This window comes from Oratosquilla oratoria, chromosome 26, assembly GCF_046742065.1.
Source record: "Oratosquilla oratoria isolate Oo_2021 chromosome 26, ASM4674206v1, whole genome shotgun sequence".
Taxonomy (NCBI): Eukaryota; Metazoa; Arthropoda; class Malacostraca; order Stomatopoda; family Squillidae; genus Oratosquilla; species Oratosquilla oratoria.
Window position 1 is genome coordinate 22441749 of NC_134802.1, and position 22735 is coordinate 22464483.

The 22735-nt window shown below is 44.9% G+C and overlaps 1 protein-coding gene across 3 annotated transcripts in view; it reads right to left on the reverse strand.

Annotated features, from left to right (window-relative positions):
* Positions 1-22735, reverse strand: part of LOC143039411 (telomerase-binding protein EST1A-like) — a 407204-nt gene that overhangs the window by 355918 nt on the left and 28551 nt on the right. For all 3 annotated transcript variants that reach the window (XM_076209414.1, XM_076209412.1, XM_076209413.1), the window contains exon 6: positions 10547-10754. In XM_076209414.1, the coding sequence (XP_076065529.1) occupies positions 10547-10754 (208 nt within the window). The remainder of the gene's footprint in view (positions 1-10546; positions 10755-22735) is intronic.

Here is a 22735-nt window from a genome sequence, read left to right on the forward strand (position 1 = left end):
ACTCTCTCTCCTTGTACATCTCATCACCTTACTTTTACCCACATTTATCTTCAACTTCCTTCTTTCACACACACTTCCAAATTCTGTCACTAACTTCCCCAATTCCTTCTCTGATCCTACAAGTGCAGTGTCGTCAGCAAACAATAACTGGCTTATCTCCCACTTTTCTCAATTTTCTTTAAACATCTCCAATCCCCGACCCACTATCCTTGCATTCACCTCTCGCACCACCCCATAAATATATAAACTGAACAGCCAGCGCGACATAACGCATCCCTGACGAAGTCCCACCTTTACCTCAAACCACTCACTCTCTCCCTTTCTAATTCTAACACAAGCTCTACTACTCTCGTAAAAACTCTTGACTGCTCTTAACAGCTTTCCTCCTATCCCATATATCTGCAATACCTCCCACAGTGCCTTCCTGCCTACCCTGTCATAAGCCTTTCCCAGATCCATAAAAGCCCCAAAAAACATCCAAACCTTTTCCTATAGCTTTCTCACATATCTGTCTTACCACAAAAATCTTAACTACGTAATCCCTACCCGTCCTAAATCCACATTGTTCCTCACCAATTACTCCCTCTGTTCCCCTCCTAATCCTCTCAATCAAGATCCTCTCATAAGCTTTCCCAACTACACTTAACAAGCTGATCCCTCTGAAACTACTACACTCACACTTGTCCCCATTTCCCTTGTAGAGTGGAACTATTCAGGCACTCCTCCAGTCCTCCTACCCTCTTTTAAACAAACATTAAATAACCTCACCAGCCAGTCCACCATAACTGTACCTCCTTTTTTCAGACATTCTGCATGGCATCCATCCAACCCAGGTGCCTTACCTGCTCTCATCATCTTAACAATTGCTTTCACTTCATCTGTCCTTATTTCTCCTCCATTTCCCTAACTAATCACGGTCATTTTCTTAGCGCTTCCCACTGCAACTACCTTTCCTTCCCTATCCTCCTTCACATTTAGCAACTCCCTAAAATACTTTGCCCACCGTCCTCTCACTGCCCTCTCTTCCATAATCATCTCTCCATCTGCTCCTTTTACCTTCTGTACTTTATTCGCCTCCTCTTCCTTTTAATTTCTTTCCAAAACAATTTTATCACTTTCAAAATTTTCTGTCATACTCTTACCCCATTTCACATCTGCTCTCCTATTTGGCTCCTGTATCTTATGTTTTACTTCTCTTTACTTTGTACCTCTCATACGATTCCCTCGTCCTAAAATGTAACCAATATATGAAAACCTGCTTCTTCTCTTCTACACCCTTCTTCGCTTCATCCTACCAATCACTACCCTTCCTTCTATTTCCTGCAGTCCTCCTTGTTCCACACATCATCTTTGCACATCTTGTGACTCCCTCCTTGAATCATTCCCATTCCTCCTCCACTCATAGTTCTACTCTATCCTTTACTCTCTCGCGCTCCTCTCTGTTTCTTCTTATACTCCTTTTCTTTCTCGTTTAAGCAATTCACTCTAAGTACCTCCCTACCTTCTCCCCTTTTCCTCTTTTTCCACCTATTCTCCACTCTCAACTTAACTTCTACCAAAAAATTACCCGACATTTCCCCACTCTCTATTAGAACATGTACATCCTTAACTCTTCTTACTATACTCCTGGTTACCAATATACAGTCAATTAACGCTCTATTTGCCACCCTTCCATCCACCATCCTCTCCCATGTGTACTTATGCTTGACTTTCTTCCTAAGTACTGTATTTGCTATCATCAACTCTCGAGACACATCTCCACCATCAGCTCTCCACTATGATTTTTTTCTGGAACTCCATACCTCCCAATCACTCCGTCTATTTTATTTCTTACCCTAACATTAAGGTCTTCCAATACAACTACATTGACATTTCTCCCTAATCCCTCTATGCACTCATTTAAATCCATCCAAAAAGCCTCCCTTTCCTCTACGCTCTTCTCACTACCAGGCCCATACGCACTTACAAAAACCCACATCTCCCTTCCCATTTCACATTCATCCACATTAACCTTGAAGAAACCTCCTTCCACTCCACTACACGCTTACCCTCTTTACTTACTAGTATAGCCACCCCTTCTCTCCCTCGTCCCCTCTTCACTCCTGAGAACCTCCCAACTACACTCCCAAACTCACACTCGCCCCTACCTTTCAACTTGGATTCACTCAATGCCAATACATCCATCTTTCTTCTCACAAACATACTGCCTATCTCTTCCCTTTTACTCTCATCTGTACCACATCCACGCACATTAAAATACCCAAACCTTAGGGTACTCGACGTTAATTCTGGCTGTCACCAGCCGATTCTATTCATTCGAGGGAGGGGGGGCGGCGGCAATGCAGACAAAGGAGTTTAACTAAATGCATTTCAATTAACCCTTTGGTATCTTCTGTCTACTGTGGCTGCCGCAAAGCAACAATTTCACTTGTATATCCATAGCGACCCACCTATATGCAGTATAACACCCGAGCGAGGTCAGACGGGTTTACACCCGTTTACCGCCGTAACAAGAATATGCTCATTTAACGACCTGGGTCTTCCTCCCCCCCCAGCAGGAGTAAGGGCAACTGGGTCCTTCTCCGGCGTAAGGGCGAGGCTACTATACTTCGTCTTACTCAGGTCGAGGAAGCGAACGACTTATGGCGGGGCCTTCTGCGAAAGGGGGGAGGGGGCACTCCGACACCGAAGTGCTGGGTAACCATGGTCATTAACACAATTAACTTTTAAATATAGTCCATTCGTGTGCAAGTCCTACTTCTGCCGTGTGATTCACCATGGTCTTAGATCACGTATTGGACTCGCGATTGACAGCTAATACCCTCCCAGATGAGAGTTCAGAGCTCATGTATGACCGATCTATAGGTAATGCTGGGACCTGACACACACAACCCCAACTCCCCGCCCACATGAGTTGGAGTAACGGCTCGCAGCGATACTGAAATTACTTCAGGCCTGGGCAGGATTCGAACCCGAACCACTGAGTTAGTAGTTGCGAACGCTATCACTGCGCCGTTCAGCCGTGTGTGTGTGTGTGTGTGTGTGTGTGTGTGTGTGTGTGTGTGTGTGTGTGTGTGTGTGTGTGTGTGTGTGTGTGTGTGCGCGCGCGCGCATTATCATGAAGTTATCCAGATGAAAATACATCAACATCTTGCCTAAAAAAATAAAATACTTTCATGCTTCAAATCTGTGCAAGTCATTAAATGCCTTTTCTGATTGGAACAAGCGGGTTAACAAGAGCAGCGCAGAATGACAAGATCCGCATCTGTGAGAGTTTTTCTCCCGTGCGAGTCCCAATAGATTCCTCCAGATGAGGGTCGCGAGAAAATGCCTCCACCGCTTACGTCGCTCTCGTGAGGCTTCCTTCCAAATGGTACTCGAGAAAGCTTTCTCATGTTAGAGAGAGGTGGAGAGTGTGAAAAAAGAGAGGATATCTTTATTATCACAAACCAGTTATATCTTTCTTCGCCATTTTTATAGCTTCTAATATCCTCTGTTTTTACACGGTGGAACATTTATTAGAATTAGTACATTTGGTGGTGGTGGTGGCGGTGGGAGCAGGTGGCGGCAAGAAACAGGAAACAATGCCTTAAAAAAGATCTGCCTCCTAGTTAAGGTGGTGGTGGTGGTGGTGGTGGTGGTGGTAGTGGTGGTGGTAGTGGAGGTAGTGGTGGTAGTGGTGGTGGTGGTGGTGGTGGTGGTGGTGGTGGCAGTGGTGGTGGTGGTGGTGGTGGTGGTGGTGGCAGTGGTGGTGGTGGTGGTGGCGGCGGCGGCGGTAGTGCCGGAGGCTGCGTCTGCCTCCGGAGGGCAGTGCCCACCTCCGAACGACCTTCCTACTTCGACGGCGTTGAGGCCGAAGTCGAACGAGCCAAGTGTCACCTGTCGTGAAAGGGACAAACAGACCCAGGCTTGAGGGCCGTGCCTTCCTCCAGCCCTGGCGAACGCTTTCTACCACGAGAAACAAATACAATAATCAAATAATAATCTCCAGATACTCGATTTCCTTAACCCTTTCTGACTGCAGCTAGAACAAAAGACCGAAATATTAAAACTCAGAGGATGGGCTGAGGTCACGCTCCAGGCCGATTCTCATGGCGACTCCTTCAAGTCAAAGCCATGACCCTTCCGGTGCTCAATCCATCCATCCACTCTCTTCTCGAACTCTCACGAACTCGTCAACTTCTTTTCCCGAAGTCACTCCATCGCATTAAAGTCGTTGACACGAAGCTTCTGACCACCACCGTCTGAAGGTCAACCGGGGTGGGGGGTCTGGGAGGGGGGGTTAGTTTATTTCGATTATTTGGCCCCCTCGCCCCCCCATTCACCTCCCCACTCTTCGTCTGGTTTTCCCCCCTCGAGGGTTCCCGCCAATGTCACCCGGACGAAGTCGCCTCCGGATGACCAGACACTTCTCCAGGGACGCGCCTCCGATGTCATCGACAAAGCCTCTGGCTTCTGATCATGTCCGGTGACCCGAGACCAGGAACTATATACATACGAATACGCATGCGCGCGCGCGCGTACACACACACACACACACACACACACACACACACACACACACACACGAGAAGAGGAGGGGCACCCCTGCCGGCGGCACTCCAGCAAGTGCCCCCCCCCCCTGGGGTGCCCGCCCTAACACATCTGACGTCATGACTGCGTCCGTCCCTTGGTCAGCCCCCAAGGGCACCCCCAGGGAAGCCCCCGGGGTAGGAAGCGACCCTTCAACCGCGTGGTCCTGGGGGGTGGGGGGGAATAGAACACCTCGTCTGCAATAACCAGCGCTTCTATCCGGAGTTTCCACCGGCCTCCGCCCTGCTCCCCAGCAGAAGCGGACTTAGGAATCTTCAGCAGGGAATCCTCTAAGGGAATAGACCAGAGTCGCTAAAGATGTGCGTTTATTTGCCTCATTATTGTACAGTATACAGGAAAGGGGCAACGCTCGTGGGATCCAGCTTCTTACTATAACATACTTTCAAATTCATGTACGATTCCAAAATATGTGCGTGTGTGCGTGCGTGCGTATTTACCCAATTATAAAACACAAGAAAACGAGCTACGTTAGTGGGATTCCGTCTTTGTGGCGTTACCCAGAGAACAACCTATAATCCTTGTAACCGTCGCGAAGTTGTAATTATGTCGACATTTTAACGAGCGAAGACCACAACGACATGACGTAATGTTGGCTTGCAGTAACGGGTCCGAAGTCCGCCACTCGGCATTTCCCGTCCCACAAACAAACAAAAGATTACATTTCCTGGCCGAGTGATAACCAGCGCTTCCATCCTTGGGACAAGGGTGAAAAGGAGGAGGGGGAGAAAGAAGAGGAATAAGAGGCAGAGCAGGTGGCTGAGGACGAGTAGGAGGAAAAGGAAGAGGAGGTGTAGGAGGGGGAAGAGGAGGTGTAGGAGGGGGAAGAGGAGGTGTAGGAGGGGGAAGAGGAGGTGTAGGAGGGGGAAGAGGAGGTGTAGGAGGGGGAAGAAGAGGTGTAAGGGGGGAAGAGGAGGTGTAGGAGGGGGAAGAGGAGGTGTAGGAGGGGGAAGAAGAGGCGTAAGGGGGGAAGAGGAGGTGTAGGAGGGGGAAGAGGTGTAGGAGGGGGAAAAGGAGGTGTAGGAGGGGGAAGAAGAGGTGTAGGAGGGGGAAGAGGAGGTGTAGGAGGGGGAAGAAGAGGTGTAAGGGGGGAAGAGGTGTAGGAGGGGGAAGAGGTGTAGGAGGGGGAAGAGGAGGTGTAGGAGGGGGAAAAGGAGGCGTAGGAGGGGGAAGAGGTGTAGGAGGGGAAAGAGGTGTAGGAGGGGGAAGAGGTGTAGGAGGGGGAAGAGGAGGTGTAGGAGGGGGAAGAGGTGTAGGAGGGGGAAGAAGAGGTGTAAGGGGGGAAGAGGTGTAGGAGGGGGAAAAGGAGGCGTAGGAAGGGGAAGAGGTGTAGGAGGGGGATGAGGAGGTGTAGGAGGGGGAAGAGGTGTAGGAGGGGGAAGAGGAGGTGTAGGAGGCGGAAGAGGGGGTGCAGGAGGGGGAACAGGAGGTGTAAGAGGGAGAGCAGGAGGTGTAAGAGGGGGAAGAGGAGGTGTAGGAGGAAGAGGAGGTGTAGGAGGAAGAGGTAGTGTAGGAGGAAGAGGAGGTGTAGGAGGAAGAGGAGGTGTAGGAGGAAGAGGAGGTGTAGGAGGAAGAGGAGGTGTAGGAGGAAGAGGAGGTGTAGGAGGAAGAGGAGGTGTAGGAGGATGAGGTGTAGGAGGATGTGCTGTAGGAGGAAGAGAAAGAGGAAAAAAGGGGGAAGAGGGGGATGAATAGGAAGAGGGAGATGAAGAGGAAGAGGAGGATGAAGAGGAGGATGAAGAGGAAAAGGAGGAGGAAAAGGAGGATGAAAAAGAGGAGGAAGAGGAACAAAGGAACACAAAGAAAGAACAAAACAACAGCAGGCCTACTGGCCCTAACGAGGCTGTTTTTGTTCACTATATTAAGCTACAGTTAAGAAAACAAGGCAACTAGGCGATAGAAGATGAACTAACACTACTGCTACCACTATCCTATCCAATTACAATTAAATGCCGGGCTGTCAGATCTTTTATTGCAAGGGATAATATTTCATTTGCGGATTAGAGTCTAAGTATTCATCTAGGCGATCTTTAAATGTTGTTATTGTGTTACTTTCAACGACAGTGGTAACGAATTCCACACATTAACAACCCGGTTAAAGAAGAAATGCTTACTCTCATTCGAAGAAAATCTTTTACCAATTACTTTAAAATCGTGACGTCTTCTTGTGTTTCATTGGTCTAACAAGAAGTAATCTTCGAGAAGAAAGAGGAAGAGGAGGAGGAGGAAGAGGAGGAGGATGAAGAGGAGGATGAAGAGGAGGATGAAGAGGAGGATGAAGAGGAGGAAGAGGAGGTGGATGAGACAGAAAATAAGGAAGAGGAAAAGGAGGTGGAGGAAGAGGAGTTGCAGGTAGAGGAGTTGAAGACAGAGACGTTGAAGGAGGTGGAGGGGAATTGGGAGAGAATAAGGAGTTGGAGGAGGAGGAGGAGGAGGAGGAGGAGGAGGAGGAGGAGGAGAAAGAGGTGGGGACGGGGGGGGGGAGCAGACTGTGGAGGAGACTACAAGGGTGGCGTGTCCCAGATGGGTAAGGGGGGGGGGTGAGAAGGCACGGGGGCAGGGGGGTGGAAGAGGGCACGCCTCGCCTGCAAGCTAACCCCCCATCCTCACGCCCAGCCCAGTACCTACCTCATTTCTTTTCCCATTTTCCTCCTTCTCTTTCTCTCTCTCGTCTTCTGTTCCCCCGTCCCACCTCCTCTTTCTCCGCTTTTTTTTTCCTCTTCCTCCTCTTTCTCCCCTTCTTCCTCCTATTTCTCCCCTTCTTCCTCCTCTTTCTCCCCTTCCTCCTCCTCCTTCTCTTTCTCCCCTTCTTCCTCCTCCTCCTCTTTCTCCCCTTCTTCCTCCTCCTTCTCTTTCTCCCCTTCTTCCTCTTCCTCTTTCTCCCCTTTCTCTTCCTCCTCCGACTCCTCACCTCCTTCATTTTCTTCTTCCTCATTACTCACCCTCTCCTCCCCTCCTCCTTTATCCCCACGTCATTTCCTTTTCCCTCATTCCCTTTCCCCATTTCACCTCCCTTCCCCTCCTCCTCCTCTTCCACTTCCTCTTGTACGAAACGACGCACCAAACAGGCAGGCCGACGGACAGACGAACAGACAGACAGACAGACTTAGCCCACAGCCGAGACACGGTCCAATGCCCGACCTTGCCAAGGACGTAAACACCAACACTCCCTCCCTCCATAACTCCTCCCCTCCACTCCCCCTCCCTCCCTCCATGCCTCTCCCTCCACTCCGCCCCTCTGATCTCCTCCATGTCCTTCCATCTCCACCAATTTCTCCCTCATTGAGGCTTTCATCGACAACAACCCTGTCACTCTTGTAACCCTTCCACTGCAATTCACGACTCGTGTATTCGTTCCAACTGCCGCCAGGAGATTCTGTTCAGCCGAGGAGAACCACCCGCTGGGAAGGGAGAGGGGGCATGCGCCCATACTAACCGCCTCCTATCATAGCACTATCTAGAATTATCTCGTAGCGTTACATTTACAACTATCTAGGAATCTTAGATACCTAAAACACCACGGCTAAAAAAAAAAAAAAAAAAAAAAAAAAAAAAAATGTATATACACTGGCAAGACCTCACTAGAACTACCTAGGACTCCATAAGTACCCTTTGTCTACCAATCTAGAACTCCCTACATACATCAAGCTGCATCAACCTAATATCTATACATAACTATAGATGGAGAAGACTGAGTGCGGCTATGTGCTCTGAATGACCCATTACGACCTGATACCTTCTAGCTGCTTATGCCAATATACACATGTATTCTGGGTGCCGTCAGGCGATTTTATTCAACTAGAGGGGCCCCCACCTCTCACCACCCTTGGGCAGCGGGGGAACGAGTTAACGACCATCCTTCAACAGTTAAATGACCTCGGTCTGGTTAACGCAAACCCTCTCGTCCTCTAACGAGTTTAGAAACCCTTTCAAACAAATCCCTTCCAGTCAAAAGGGAAACTTTAATCATTTGAATCTGGCTAGCGGCAGACGATTTCATTCAGGTCTGAGAGTGACACTTGTGGGATGTACCCACACGCACTCTGCACCCTCCAAACAACCTTACCAAGCCGGCGAGGTACAGAGGATGTTCCTTCACCCTAAGGTTAGTTCGGTGGTCCTGCACTGGACCACGAAGAGTGAACCCCCCCCCCCCCACCCTTAGACCCACATCGGGTTCGTGACACGACCCCCGACCCCCAAACTGGGGGGGAAGCTATGGGTTTGCACTTTACCAGCGTTTCTATCCTGTGGACAATCTCGAGCCCTGAAAGGGGGGAGGGGAGTAACGACCTACTCCCGCTCCCTACCGCAGCCAGCAAGATGTTGAACCTTCAGCCCTGCGGCCCCGTCACGACTGACTTGACGCGGCTGCGCGAATCACGACCACCGCAGCCGCAAGAGTGGCTGCGACGCCGCAGACTTCCACAGCACTACAGCAGCCAGAGTTTGAGCTCTCTTGTCGCGACGTCTATCTGTGACCTCAGATCTCTCTCTCTCTCTCTCTCTCTCTCTCTCTCTCTCTCTCTCTCTCTCTCTCTCTCTCTCTCTCTCTCTCTCTCTCTCTCTCTCTCTCCCCCTACACTATACACGTGCAGAAAAAATTAAGGAAAGAGGTTGGATGATATGGTGGGGGAGATAGTGGTTAGTGGTGGTGGTGATAGTGGTGATAGTGATAGTGGTGGTGGTGGTGATGGCGTTGGTGGAGAAGGTCGAGGAGGAGGGGCCGGAGAGTGGTAGGTGGCGAAAGAGGAGGAAGTAAAGGAGGAAAAGGAGGAGGAAGAGGTGAAGGAAGGAGGTGGAGGACAATGAGGGAAGAGAAATGGAGGAAGTCGGGTAAAAGGAAGAGGCCACAGAAGAGATGAAGGTGGAGGAGGTAGTGGATGTGGCAGAGGAGAAGGAAGACAAGGTGGAGAAAGATGGAGGAACAGGAGGTGGTGGATGAGGAGGAAAAGATGGAGGAAGAGGTGAAGGAAGGGCAACTATATTCTCTTACCTTTACATGTAAATTGTTCTGCCCTCCTACAGGCTCAAATTCTTTCATACACATTTCCTACATCCACTCTTCTCTTGGCCTCCTTCACTTTGTATTTTGCTTCCACCCACTTCATTCTACACTTCTCGTATGCCTAGTGCATTGGTGGCATACTCAGAAGAGTTCTGATCTCGTATTCACTTAATTGTGAGTTGCAACCCAGCACTCCTCTCTTATTCCCAATAGTGAATGTTTGTTACTTGTCCCAAGTCTCAAAAGCACATAGGGCAAAGGTGACAGATTTGGTGTAGCCTCCTCAACCTTTTCCTCATATGCTTCCCCATTTCTTCTTTGCAACCACTCTTCATATACTCATTTCTTTTCTGCCAATACCACTTTCACAGAAGAACACAAGAATGAAGGAGACTTCAAGAGACCATAAGGCCTACACTAAGCAGCTTCATGTCTCTTACCACCTGTCATCCCTATTCATAAAGTTATCTAATCTTCTCTTTAAAACAATCATTTCAGTGCTCATTACATGATTACTAAGTCTATTCCATTCACCTCTTCATCCCACCATATGTTGCCTCTCCTGGAGTCCCTCACATCCTCTCCGCAAACCATCCTCATGCATTTAACCACTTCCTCCTTGACCCATTCCTACTCTTCCTCTACATAAGTTTCCCCTTTATCATTCACTATGCCCCATGTCTCTCTCAGCCTCCTTCTTTCTCTCTCTCCTCATTCAATTATGAAGAAGAAAATTATGTACCAAAGGCCCTTTCCTCCTTATAAGGAGGGTTGCCAAGTCAAAACACACACCCAATTTCATATTCATTGGAACTTCGTTTACCAGTCCTCCCATTTCACCACCTCAAGGATGAAGGGTCATCCATGTTTCCTCCCATAGTGCCTAGGTTGAAGGCAATGCAGCAAGACGCTGAAGCAGAAGTAAAAGCATAAGAAGAGGAAACTTACCTCTGAGTTGTGTATTGGCAATGGCATACATATTGATGGCCATGATTTGAAGGAGATGTTGGGTAGATAACCTTGGCGGTGTTGTCCTCATCAAAACATAAAATTCTCTGAGCATTGTGGAGGATAGATCTCCAAATGTCTCAAGTCCAATACAAGAAAAGAGTTTTCCATGACAATGTAGGTAACTCGTCAAGAAACGTTTCATCAGCTGTAAAAAGAGAAAAAACAAAAATATATTTCTGTACTTTGAGTACTCACAGTTTTCAAAGCAATCTATGGTAAATTTTGGAGTATTAAGTAATGGGCACAAGATCCAATTCCTTTGACTCCTTCCTCAAAAAACTCAATCATCAATCTCTTGCCTGAGACCCATAGCCCTCACATAGCTGGCAACAGCCACCAGTGAGGCCCATAAGTCACTCAAGTAATCATTAATATGTCATTGTCTGGTTATGGCTAGGGTGGGGCTATGTTAGATGTGTTTAGTGTTTTCTGTGTGATAGTTACATCTAGGGCAATTTCTGTGGCCAGTTCTGTGTCAGTACTGCTCCAGTGCTGGATGGTGTCCTAAACATAGTTGTGCTGGTGATTCCTGATGTCTATATACATACATACATACATTGTAAGAGGCCGGTAGTGTATTGAAATGCTGAGTCGAGGATTGTTTAGTCGCCGACAAGCGACAATAGCTGAGTCAGACTCGCGTTAGCTCGGTTTGACTGTTTTTATAAACAAGACTGGAGTCGCCGTTCTGTCTGTGTAAACACGGCCGACTGTTGTAATAATTGCTGATGTAACCAAAACGCTCTGTGAGCGACAGACCACTTACGCGATGACATCATGCTTATGCAGCAATGGTACTGGAAGGACTGTAACAGCCTCTCTGATTGGAGGTAAATGGGTATGAAGAGAAATATTATTGGCCGAAGGAAAAAGGCACGCCCTTAAGGTGTGGCACTTGTTTTGAGAAGTAAAAGACTATTGGACGAATGAAAAGTGACGTCTGAACGAAGGTGGTCTGACGTATTGGAGAGAACCTCAACGAGGACTCTCTGGGTGTATTCCGTTAGATCAAGAAGCAAGAAATTGATACCCCTTTTTATTTCACCCAAAAACTCGAGAGAAGTACAAGGCATGGGGCCCTCTGAATAAGATGAACTTGAAATTAGTGAAACTGACGTAACGAAGGCAAGGGGCCTTGTGACGAGTGGAATTACGAGACTAATAGAAGTGTAAACGGTCGAGGACCGACATACATACATATACATATATGTATATATATATATATATATATATAAATATATGTATATATATATATATATATATATATATATATATATATATATATATATATATATATATATGGATATACAGTATGCGCAGAAAGTAATGACGCCGCCCTTAATGAAGCCTGTAAACTGAAGGTGAAGGTTAGTTTACATGTGAAAATATATGAAATAATGCAAATTATGGTTCTTACATATAGAAATTGGTTAAAATGAATATCCCTTCCTCTGTATCACCTTCTGGAGACATCCTGGAACTGATAGTGCAAGGTTTTGGAGGGTCGTTTCAGGAATGGAGGCCCAGAGCTGGTGAATAGCGGATTCCAACAGTGGCACTGATGAGGTGTCCATGTCACGTAATTTTCTTTTCGTTAAACCCCAAAGGTTTTCTATCAGGTTAATATCGGGACTGTTACCCGGCCTGTCTTTAATATAACTCATTTCACAGTCAAGTCTTAGCCAGTCTGTCACAAGTTTGTAGTTGTTAAACGTCTAAAATTTGCCAGTCACTGTGAAAGTCAATTCGTCACTCCAGAAGACTGTTTTCCACTGTTTGCCAAGAAATATTCAACATGGACAGATGAACAGTGGAAAACAGTCTTCTGGAGTGACGAATCGACTTTCACAGTGACTGGCAAATTTTAGACGTTCAACAACTACACGATGACCTGAATTATAAAAGTTACCGTGCCCGCACTACTCCTTGGGTTACTCGTCGGCAAGTTGTTAAACGTCTAAAATTTGCCAAGAAATATTCAACATGGACAGATGAACAGTGGAAAACAGTCTTCTGGAGTGACGAATCTACTTTCACAGTGACTGGCACCCCAGCAGCCAAGGTCTACCACAAGCCTGGTGATGACCCCTTGGAACCTCGCTTCACGAACAAGGTCGTCAAGCACCCTGCCTCACTTATGGTTTGGGCAGGATTTACGTATTATGGTGTTGGCAAGCTGGTTGTACTCCCTGCTAATCAAAAAGTAAATCAGTATAACGATCTGGAGTTACTGGCTGACTATCTTCCTGACTGTTTTGAGAAGACCAAGGCCAAGATTTTTATGTAGGATGGAGCACCTGCTCACATGGCCAAACTTGTGACAGACTGGCTAAGAGACTGTGAAGTGAGTTATATTAAAGACTGGCCAGGTAACAGTCCCGATATTAACCCGATAGAAAACTTTTGGGGTTTAATGAAAAGAAAATTACATGACACGGACACCTCATCAATGCCACTGTTCGAATCCGCTATTCGCCAGCTCTGGGCCTCCATTCCTGAAACAACCCTCCAGAACCTTGCACTATCAGTTCCAGGAAGTCTCCAGAAGGTGATACAGAGGAAGGGATATTCATTTTAACCAATTTCTATATGTAAGAACCATAATTTGCATTATTTCATATATTTTCACATGCAAACTAACCTTCACCTTCAGTTTACAGTTTTCATTAAGGGCAGCCTCATTACTTTCTGCGCATACTGTTTATATATATATATATATATATATATATATATATATATATATATACATATATACATACATCCATACATACACCTACAGCTCTTTCCCCCTTCCATGGGAGGTAGCCAAAAACCAAACACATAAAATCCACTCCCACCCATTCCATCCCCACATACTCCACTCCCATTCACCCCCCTCCCTCGCCTTTATCTTGGCTCCTCATGGATGATGGGTCATCCGTGCATCTTGCCCACTGCCCTGGGTCAGAGACAATGTTACAAGACACAGCACATCCATAGCAAGACAGCTTCATTTAATTAGCAACCCCCCTCTCCATCCCCTCATGCAGAAAAAGAGCAGATTGTTAGAAACCCCTTCTGGCTGCATCAAAACATCATTCACACATACTCCCTCACACCCCCCTCCCACACCCACTCCCTTCCATCCATCACACCATTATCCATAAACAACCACTCTCCACTCACCCATATCTTCTATCTTCTCCTATCCTTCCTCAACAGACATTCCCCTCTTTCCCAATGCCCCTTTTACCCCATCCATCCATCTCATCCTTGGTTGCCCCCTCATGTTCACTCCTTCCACCTCTGTCTTCCACACCTCTTTTACTAATCTTTCTTCACTCATTTTTTCCATGTGTCCAAGCCATCCCAATACTCTTTCATTAACTCTGTCTCCTAACTCCTTTTCCACCCCCACACTCCTCCTCACTTCCTCATTTCTCACTCTATCCATTCTAGTAACACCTATCATACTTCTCAAGCATTTCATCTCAAACACATTCAAACTCCTCTCTTCCTCTCTTGTGTTCCATATTCCTGCCCCATACAGTGCTGTTGGCACAATCACTCCATACAATCTCCTCTTGGCATCCATTCCCAAATATCTATTTCTCATTTCATTTTTTCATTCTCCAAGGCATTTACTTCTCTCAATCTACATTCTACCTCCACCTGCACTCTTCCCTTTCCCACTGCCGTAGGGTGGTGTCTGGCTGTCTTGACAGAGACTGCAGCAGATCCGAGGTGAATACACCACAGTTGCAGCCTACTAAATATTTCAGTGGCTTTGACCCATCGTTTTTCGCTCATATTTCCGAAATAACCATTCACGTCAGTATGATATATTAGCACAGCCTAATTCACACCCGGCCATAATTTTTGATGTTAGAGTGCATTTACAAGTGTATTTAATTACGGCGTTTACTCTTGATATTAAATGTGTCGTAGCCGACACCCGTGAAGTAAATCGAACAGGTGAAGTCGTGACCTCATCACAAACTACCTCGTGTATCCCAACTTCACTTGTTCGATTTACTTCACGGGTGTCGGCTACGACACACACAATATCAAGAGTAAACACAGTAATTAAATACACTTGTGAATACACTATAACGTCAAAAATTATGGCCGGGTGTGAATTAGGCTGTGCTAATATACCATGCTGATGTGAATGATTATTTCGGAAATATGAGCGAAAAACGATGGGTCAAAGCCGCTGAAATACTTAGTAGTATCTAAAGCTATCCACTTCTTCCAGTCTCTCTAAATACTCGCTTCCAGCCTGCAGCCACCCTCTTCCCTTGTACATCTCATCACCTTACTTTTACTCATATTTATCTTCAACTCCCTTCAATTGCACACCTTCCCAAACTCTGTCACTAACTTCCTTAATCCCTCCTCTGATCCTGATACAAGTGCAGTGTCATCAGCAAACAACATCTGGCTTATCTCCCATTTTTCTCCATTTTCTTTAACCATCTTCAATCCACAACCCATTACTCTTGCATTTAAACCTCTCACACCACCCCATCCATGTATAAACTGAACAGCCAGGGCGGCATAACACATCCCTGGCAAAGTCTCACCTTTACCTCAAACCACTCACTTTCACCATTTCTAATTCTAACATAGGCTCTCCTACTCTTGTAAAAACTCTTGACTGCTCTTAACAGCTTTCCTCCTATCCCATATATCTGCAATACTTCAGACAGTGCTTTCCTGTCTACCCTGTTATAAGCCTTTTCCAAATCCATAAAGACCAAAAAAACATCCTTAACATTGCCTAAAGCTTTCTCACATATCTACATTACTACAAAAAACTGATCCGCAAAACTCCTACCTGTCCTACACCCACACTGTTCCTCACCAATTACTCCCTCTCTTCCTCTCCTAATCCTCTCAATCAAGACCCTCCCATAAACCTTCCCAACTATACTCAACAAACTGATCCCTCTGAAACTACTAGTCACACTTATCCCCTTTTTCCTTGTAAAGTGAAACTATAAAGGAACTCCTTCAGTCCTCCAACACTCTACCCTCTTTTAGACAAACATTAAACAACTTCACCAGCCAGTCCCCCATCACTGTTTTTCTCTTTAGACACTCCAACTCAGGTGCCTTACCTACTATCGTCATTTTAATAACTGCATTCACCTCATCTTTCCTTATTTCTCCTCCAATTTCATCATTCATCATGTTCCTTTTCCTAGTGCTTCCCAATGCAACTACCTTTCCCTCCCTGTCCTCCTTCACATTTAACAGCTCCCTAAAGCACTCTGCCCATCTTCCTCTAACTGCTGTCTCTTCCATTATCATCTCTCCATTTGCACCTTTTACCTTTTCTTCTCTAATTGACTTGCCTCTTCTTCCTTTCTTAATTTCTTTCCAAAACATCTTTTTATTACTTTCAAAATTTCTGTCATACTCTTACCCTATTTTACATCTGCTCTCCTCTTTGCCTCCTTTATCTTGTACTTTATGTCTCTTTTCTTTTCTTTGTACCTCTCATATATTCCCTTGTCCTATTTTGTAACCAGTCTGTGAATACTAACTGCTTCTTTTCTACAACCTTCTTTGCTTCATCACCCCATCACTCACTACACTTCCTTCTGTTTCCTCCCATTCTCCTTGTTCCACACCTTGTGACTAACTCCTTGAACAATCCCAGTTCCTCCTCCACTCCTAGTTCTACTCTATCCTTCATTCCCTCCCACTCCTATCTCTAGCTTCTTGTATTTTTTTTCTTTCTCGTTTAACCAATTTACTCTAAGCACCTCCCTACCACTCTCAACTTACCTTCCAACAAAAAATTATCTGATATTCCCCTACTCTCTCCTATTAGAACATGTACAGCCAAAACTCTTCCTACTCTTCTCCTGGGTACTACTATATTGTCCATTAAAGCCCTATCTACCACCCTTCTATCCACCACCCTCTCCCATGTGTACTTATGCTTGACTTTCTTCCTAAACACTGTATTTGTTATCATCAACTCTCTAGACACATCTCCACCATCAACTCTCCACTATGATTTTTTCCTGGAACTCCACACTTCCCAACCACTCCATCTATTGGTTCATTTCTTACCCTAGCATTAAGATCTCCTAATACCACGACACTGACATTTCCCCCTAAACCCTCTATCCACTCATTTAAATCTATCCAAAAAATCTCCCTTTCCTCTACACTCTTCTCACTACCAGGCCCATAAGCACTTACAAAAACCCACATTTCCCTTCCCAGTTTCACAATCATCCACATTAACCTTGAAGAAACCTCCTTCCACTCCACCACACATCTACCTATCTCTTCACTTAAATGTACACCCACCCCTTCTCTCCCTCATCCTCTCTTCACTCCTGACACCCTCCCAATTACACTCCCAAACTCAAACTCGCCCCTCCCTTTCAACTTAGTTTCACTCAATGCCAACACATTCATCTTTCTTCTCACATACTGCCTATCTCTTCCCTATTACTCTCATCTCTACCACATCCATGCACATTAAAAGACAATCTTAGGGTTCTGATTGGAAAGCTCCTCCCAGATCCTCTTATGCCTTTGCTTTTTTTAGGACTGTCCCCTTTGGGGCTACACAGAATAGGATGCCTAGTCCTATCTCCATCCCATTTTTGTCACCTTTTACAATTCAAGTGGGAACATTTGGTTGCATTATTCTTCTCCCCCACCACAGGGTTCAGCAAAAAAAGGAAATAAACATTCAGAGAAGTGGTACAGGACAGTATTGAAAGGGGAGGGGTACAGCATAACGGAGAGACAGTCGCAGTATAATAAAGTGTTACCATTTCTCTATGAATAGATATTTCCTCTATCACAGACAAAAATTGTGTAGCTCTAGTCCATAGCAGTGTCCCATATAGTCCCTAAAGAATCAGTTGCATACTACTGAGCAACTTTTAACCCCACAATTACATGCAGGCAATATCCCAGTGGTGGTGAATGGGAGCAGAAAATGTGGGGAAGTAATGGGTGGGAGTGGATTTATGCCTTTGACTTGGACTACCTCCCTTGGTATACACTGCGTGCCAGAATTATATGCAAATCGGTTTTTATGTTCTAACTCCGATAGTTTTTAATGAAAATTAGTGAAATTTGGCATGATATATAGCAATACTAACACATGCGTAGATCTAAAATTTGAAGCCAATCTGCGCAAAAGTAATCAAACGGCAGCTATTTTGGTGACTTGCAGTTTGCTTAAATGTGCCAACTTTATATGCAAATCATTACTAAAGTGTCAAATATGGTGAAGTGGTGACAGAAAATTAAAACATTGATTATTTTAGGAATATGTAATATGAGAACAACAATAATACAGAGCAAACATGTTCAATATGGTTTCATAGTACAATCAATATTGTATGTAATTGCCATTTTTATTAACAAGAGAAAAAAGCCTTTGATCCATTGAAGATATCAAACTTTCGATTTTATCTGATGAAATTTCCTTGGCAGCAGTCAGAACGGCATTCCAGAGGTCATCCTTGGAGGTGTACTGCCTTCCTCCGGAGTAAATCTTCCTTTTCAAGATGCTCCACAGATTTTCGATGGGATTTAAATCTGGAGAACAGGCTGGCCATTGCCTTATTTTCCCATGTCTGGCAAAAGCACTCTCCAAATATTCAGTGGTTATGCTTGCAGCATGAGACGGTGCATTATCATGCATGAATACCATCTTTTTCCGGAATGACAAATTATTCTTCTTGTACCAGGGTTCGAGGTGTTCCTTAATGAAGTCAATGAAGAGTTTGGCGGTCATTTTCACTCCATCTGCGACTCTAAATGGTCCTACCAGCTCATTACCAATTATTGCAGCCCAAAACATCACACCACTACCTCCTTGTTGACGCCTGATCCGGTGGGGACGTGGACCCTCATTACGATACCATCCTCTCCTCCACCCATCGGGTCCATCAAGGGTCACTCGACACTCATCGGTGAACAAAACAGTTTGAAAATTTACCTTCATGTGATATCTTGCCCACTCCATCCTCTTTTTCTTGTGGATATCCTTTAATGGAGGGCGAACCTCTGGCTTTCCACATTTTGCAACCGTCCTCAGGATACGGCATCGAGTTGATTTGGGCACATCAGGAACGCCAGCGTGTTCAAAAACTTTTTTGCTAGTTTCAAGAGGGTTACGGCAGACTTCTCTCTTGATCCTACTCATGACTCGACGCGATACAGGTGCTTTCTTACGAATTTTCCCTTTATCAGCACGTCCGTTGCAAAGTTCAGGGTTAGTAACAATTTTTTTAACTGTACGATGATTATGGTCCAATTCTTTGGCTATTTCTAAGGTAAATATCTTATTATGAATACTTTGGACAATTTTTGACTTCTCAGCTTGACTCAAAGCACCTTTACGTCCCATCTTGCATATAAAATTGGCACGCTTAAATAGGCTGCAAGTCACCAAAATGGCTGCCGTTTGATTGCTATTGCGCAGATTAGCTTAAAATTTTAGATCTGCGCATGTGTTAGTGTTGTTATATAACACGCCAAATTTCACTAATTTCTATTAAAAATTATCGGAGCTAGAACATAAAAATCGATTTGCATATAATTCTGGCACGCAGTGTATTTATTTACCTAGTTGTATTTACCTAGTTGAATTATACGGGAAGGGGAGCTATGCTCATAGTGACTCGTCTTTGTATCTCTCAGCATCTAGTTTGTTCTTAATTTCTTGTATGGTTTTTGCACACACTATTGTTTCATACAATTTATTCCAGACATCCACTACTCTGTGTGGAAAACTAATTTTTTTTGGAACTCTTCTATAACTATCCTTTTTGAGTTTCATGTCCTCTTTTTCTTTTATCCCACTTTAACAAGTCTTCTCCATCAAGGACTTCCATGCCTTTCATGATTCTGTAAATGGCCAGTAATCTCCTCTTTTTATTCTTTGTTCCAGGGTAGGTAGTTCCAGTTAATCTTTCTTAGTATGTCAATTTTGAAAGAGTTGGGGCCATCTTTGTCGTTGCTCTTTGAATTCTTTCTAATTTATATTCTTTTTTGTGCTGAGTGCCCATAGTGTTGCAGTGTACACCAATGTTGTCTTTTCAGTGTGACTAATATTTTTTTTTAACATTATTTCATCCAAGCAATTAAAAGCCACCTATATTGATCTTAGTAAATTGAAGGTTTCTCTGACTATTTTGTCTGGTGACATGTCTGTTAATAAATACTCCTAGATCCATTTCTGAGTTAACTTTTTTTACTTCCTTTGTACATACATACATACATATACCAAGGCTTTTTCCCCCTTCCAAGGGAGGTAGCCAAAAAGGGAAAGGCATAAAAACACTCCCACCCATTTCATCCCTAAATACACTCCACACCCCTCCCACCCTTCCTACATCTGAGCACCTCCTGGATGACGGGTCATCCCTGCACCCCGCCCACCGCCCTGGGTCAGAAGCAGTGTCGCAAGACACAGTACATCCACAGCAAGGCCCAATTTTATATTGTCCTGGGTCACAAATCCAAATGTTCGTGTGTTTTCTTTCTTGCGGATGGTCGTAAGTTGTCGGCCAGCACGCACTTTTCATTCCCTACCCCCACTTATCGCCCAGCTGTGGACAAGTTTGATACACCCTGTAGGTCAAACATGGTCAGATCACCGGCGTCTTTTTTTAATCCCTCTCCCTAAGGTCAAGTAGCCGTGAATGTTAGCATCGGGGAGTAGATTTTGCAAATTTGATATGGTTACGTTTCTTTTAGTTTGTGTACTTTTGAGTTTATTTTGGTGTAATGTAACCAGATGTCTTACAACTGGTTGTAGGTGTAACACAATTACCATATGTTAGTACGCTACGCCTTACTCGAATCTTTGTATTAAAAAATATTTTAATTGTATTAATGTATTTCGTATGGTAACACTTCTCAATCGCCGGCAGACTGGCTGGACATGTGTGCGCGCATGTCGAGTTGCCATTGTATTCTTTTGTAGTCATTTTTACTCTCTTTGTGTTAGTATTAAGGTTTTTATTATTACGTGCATAATATTCTTGTGTGTGTAAGTTAAGGTTGTGTAAGTGGGTTAGGCTTCTATGCTATTTTTCAAAGTGGGATAGGGAAAACTTCCTATTTGTCCTTTCGGCCTTAATGGGTCAACCCCCCCCCCCCCCCCCCCCCCGTTTCACTGCTTCCTCATCTCGACGAGTCGAGACCCGGCCGTTTTGTTTCCTTGCGGAGACGTTTTGCCCACAAAGGTATGTAATATCACCTAGGGTTTTAAAAACACGTAAGTGTTTTTTTTTATAGGAAATACACCCTATGTTTGGTGCTAGGTTTTGGTAGGATTGTAGGATCCTCCTTTGAAATTAATTTGAATCTGGTGTGTCAAATTAGGCTTTTGCCAGATTTCTTAGTCCCGTGGTTTCATTGAATTGACGTGTCTTTTGGCTTTTGTCAGTTCTGTTTCCTCCACTTTTTATTTCCCATTACTTCCGTGTACGAGAAAAAAAAATTGACGCTGCCCAAAGGGATTTCTCCCCGCCTTCTCCTTTTCTGCATGGGGGGATGGAGAGGGGGGGCGGGGGTCACTGAATTTATGAAGCGGCCTTGCTGTGGATGTGCTGTGTCCTGCGACACTGCTTCTGACCCAGGGCAGTGGACAGGATGCAGGAGGTGCCAAGATAAGAGGGAGGGAGGAGGGTGGAGGGGAGTGGAATATATAGGAAATGGAATGGGTGGGAGTAATTTCTATGCCTTTTTCTTTTTGGCTACCCCCCCTTGTAGGGGGAGAGAGCCTTTGGTATATGTATGTATGTATGTATTTCCATGTCGAGTTTGGGTTTAGATTTGTAGGTCACTTTTTGGGTTTCCTTTTTATGCTGGTAGATCAATAGGTTTTACCACTTTTAGAGTCCCATACATGATCTTTGTTATTCCCACCGAATCTTTACACAACAGTGTTTTTTTGGGTTAAATTCTCACCTGATTCTTGTATTAGGATTTTTTTTTAAAGCTGTATTAAAATTAAATTACTGTCTGTGATCAAATGTAGTTGTTGTCGTTGTCATTCCCTAGACTGTCTGTCCGAGCAGTCCCGTCTCCCCAAGGAATGCCACAGCCGAAACTGGGTTTTCCCACAAATCCTTTATAGAGTGTATGTTGTGTTGTTTGCATGCATGATTGTGTATAATGCAATCTTCCATTATGTGTTCTATGGTATGGGGTGAAGTTTTACATCCTGGGCAGCTGTTCACAATGCGGTCATCCAGCCTCTTCTGGTAGCTTAGAAGTGCTGGGTGGTGGCCGCACCGCAGTCTGGCCAGGTGGACTCTGTCCTTTCGTGGGAGAGAGGATTCAGAAGGGTGGATATCAGGGGGTCTGGCATGCAGCAGTGTGTTGTCTTTCAGTGTGTTAATGGAGCGGTGAGTGATATGATTATATGTTTCCGGAGGCTGGTATTTGGTGGTTGTGGAGGAAGAGAAGAGAGTATCTGTGTGTGATACAGGTCTTTGGGTGTTGTTTTAATGTTTCTTGGTGTGTGTGGGTGTTCTGCTATGTAGTGTAGCAGGTGTGATGTGTTTGTGGTGGCTGCGGCAAGTGTTTGTGTGCCTCTCATGTCGAGGTGGTCCTTGACTTTGAGGACTTTTGTTTCATGGTGTAAATGGTCTGTAGGTGTTGTATTTGTGCAGCCTGTAATTGTTTTTAGGGCTTTGTTTTGTATGATTTGAAGGGTGTTGTGGTGTGTCTCACTGAGATTAGGAGCCCATGCAGGACTCGCATAATTCATCACTGAGCGTATGCATTGTTTGTATATTGTTGTATTAGTTTAGTAGTTATGTACAAAAGTTTTTCAAGCCATTGACTTAAGGGGGTTAAGGGTAGTTGTGCATTTGTTTTTTATGTATGTGATGTTTGTTTGAAAGACATGGATGTATCGTATGTTACGCCAAGAATTTTCGGTGTGTTTGTGTGTGGTATTAGAGTGTTGTTGATATAGAGATGAGGTATGTATTTGTGTTCTTTTGTCCAGTTGGTGAGAAGTGTTGCTGTAGATTTGGTTGGAGCTATTTTGAGTCTGTTTGTGATGAACCATGTGTTGAGTGTATCAAGGTATGGCTGGATTATTTCTGCAGCTTTGTCTGTGTTACGATGTGTGCATGTGAT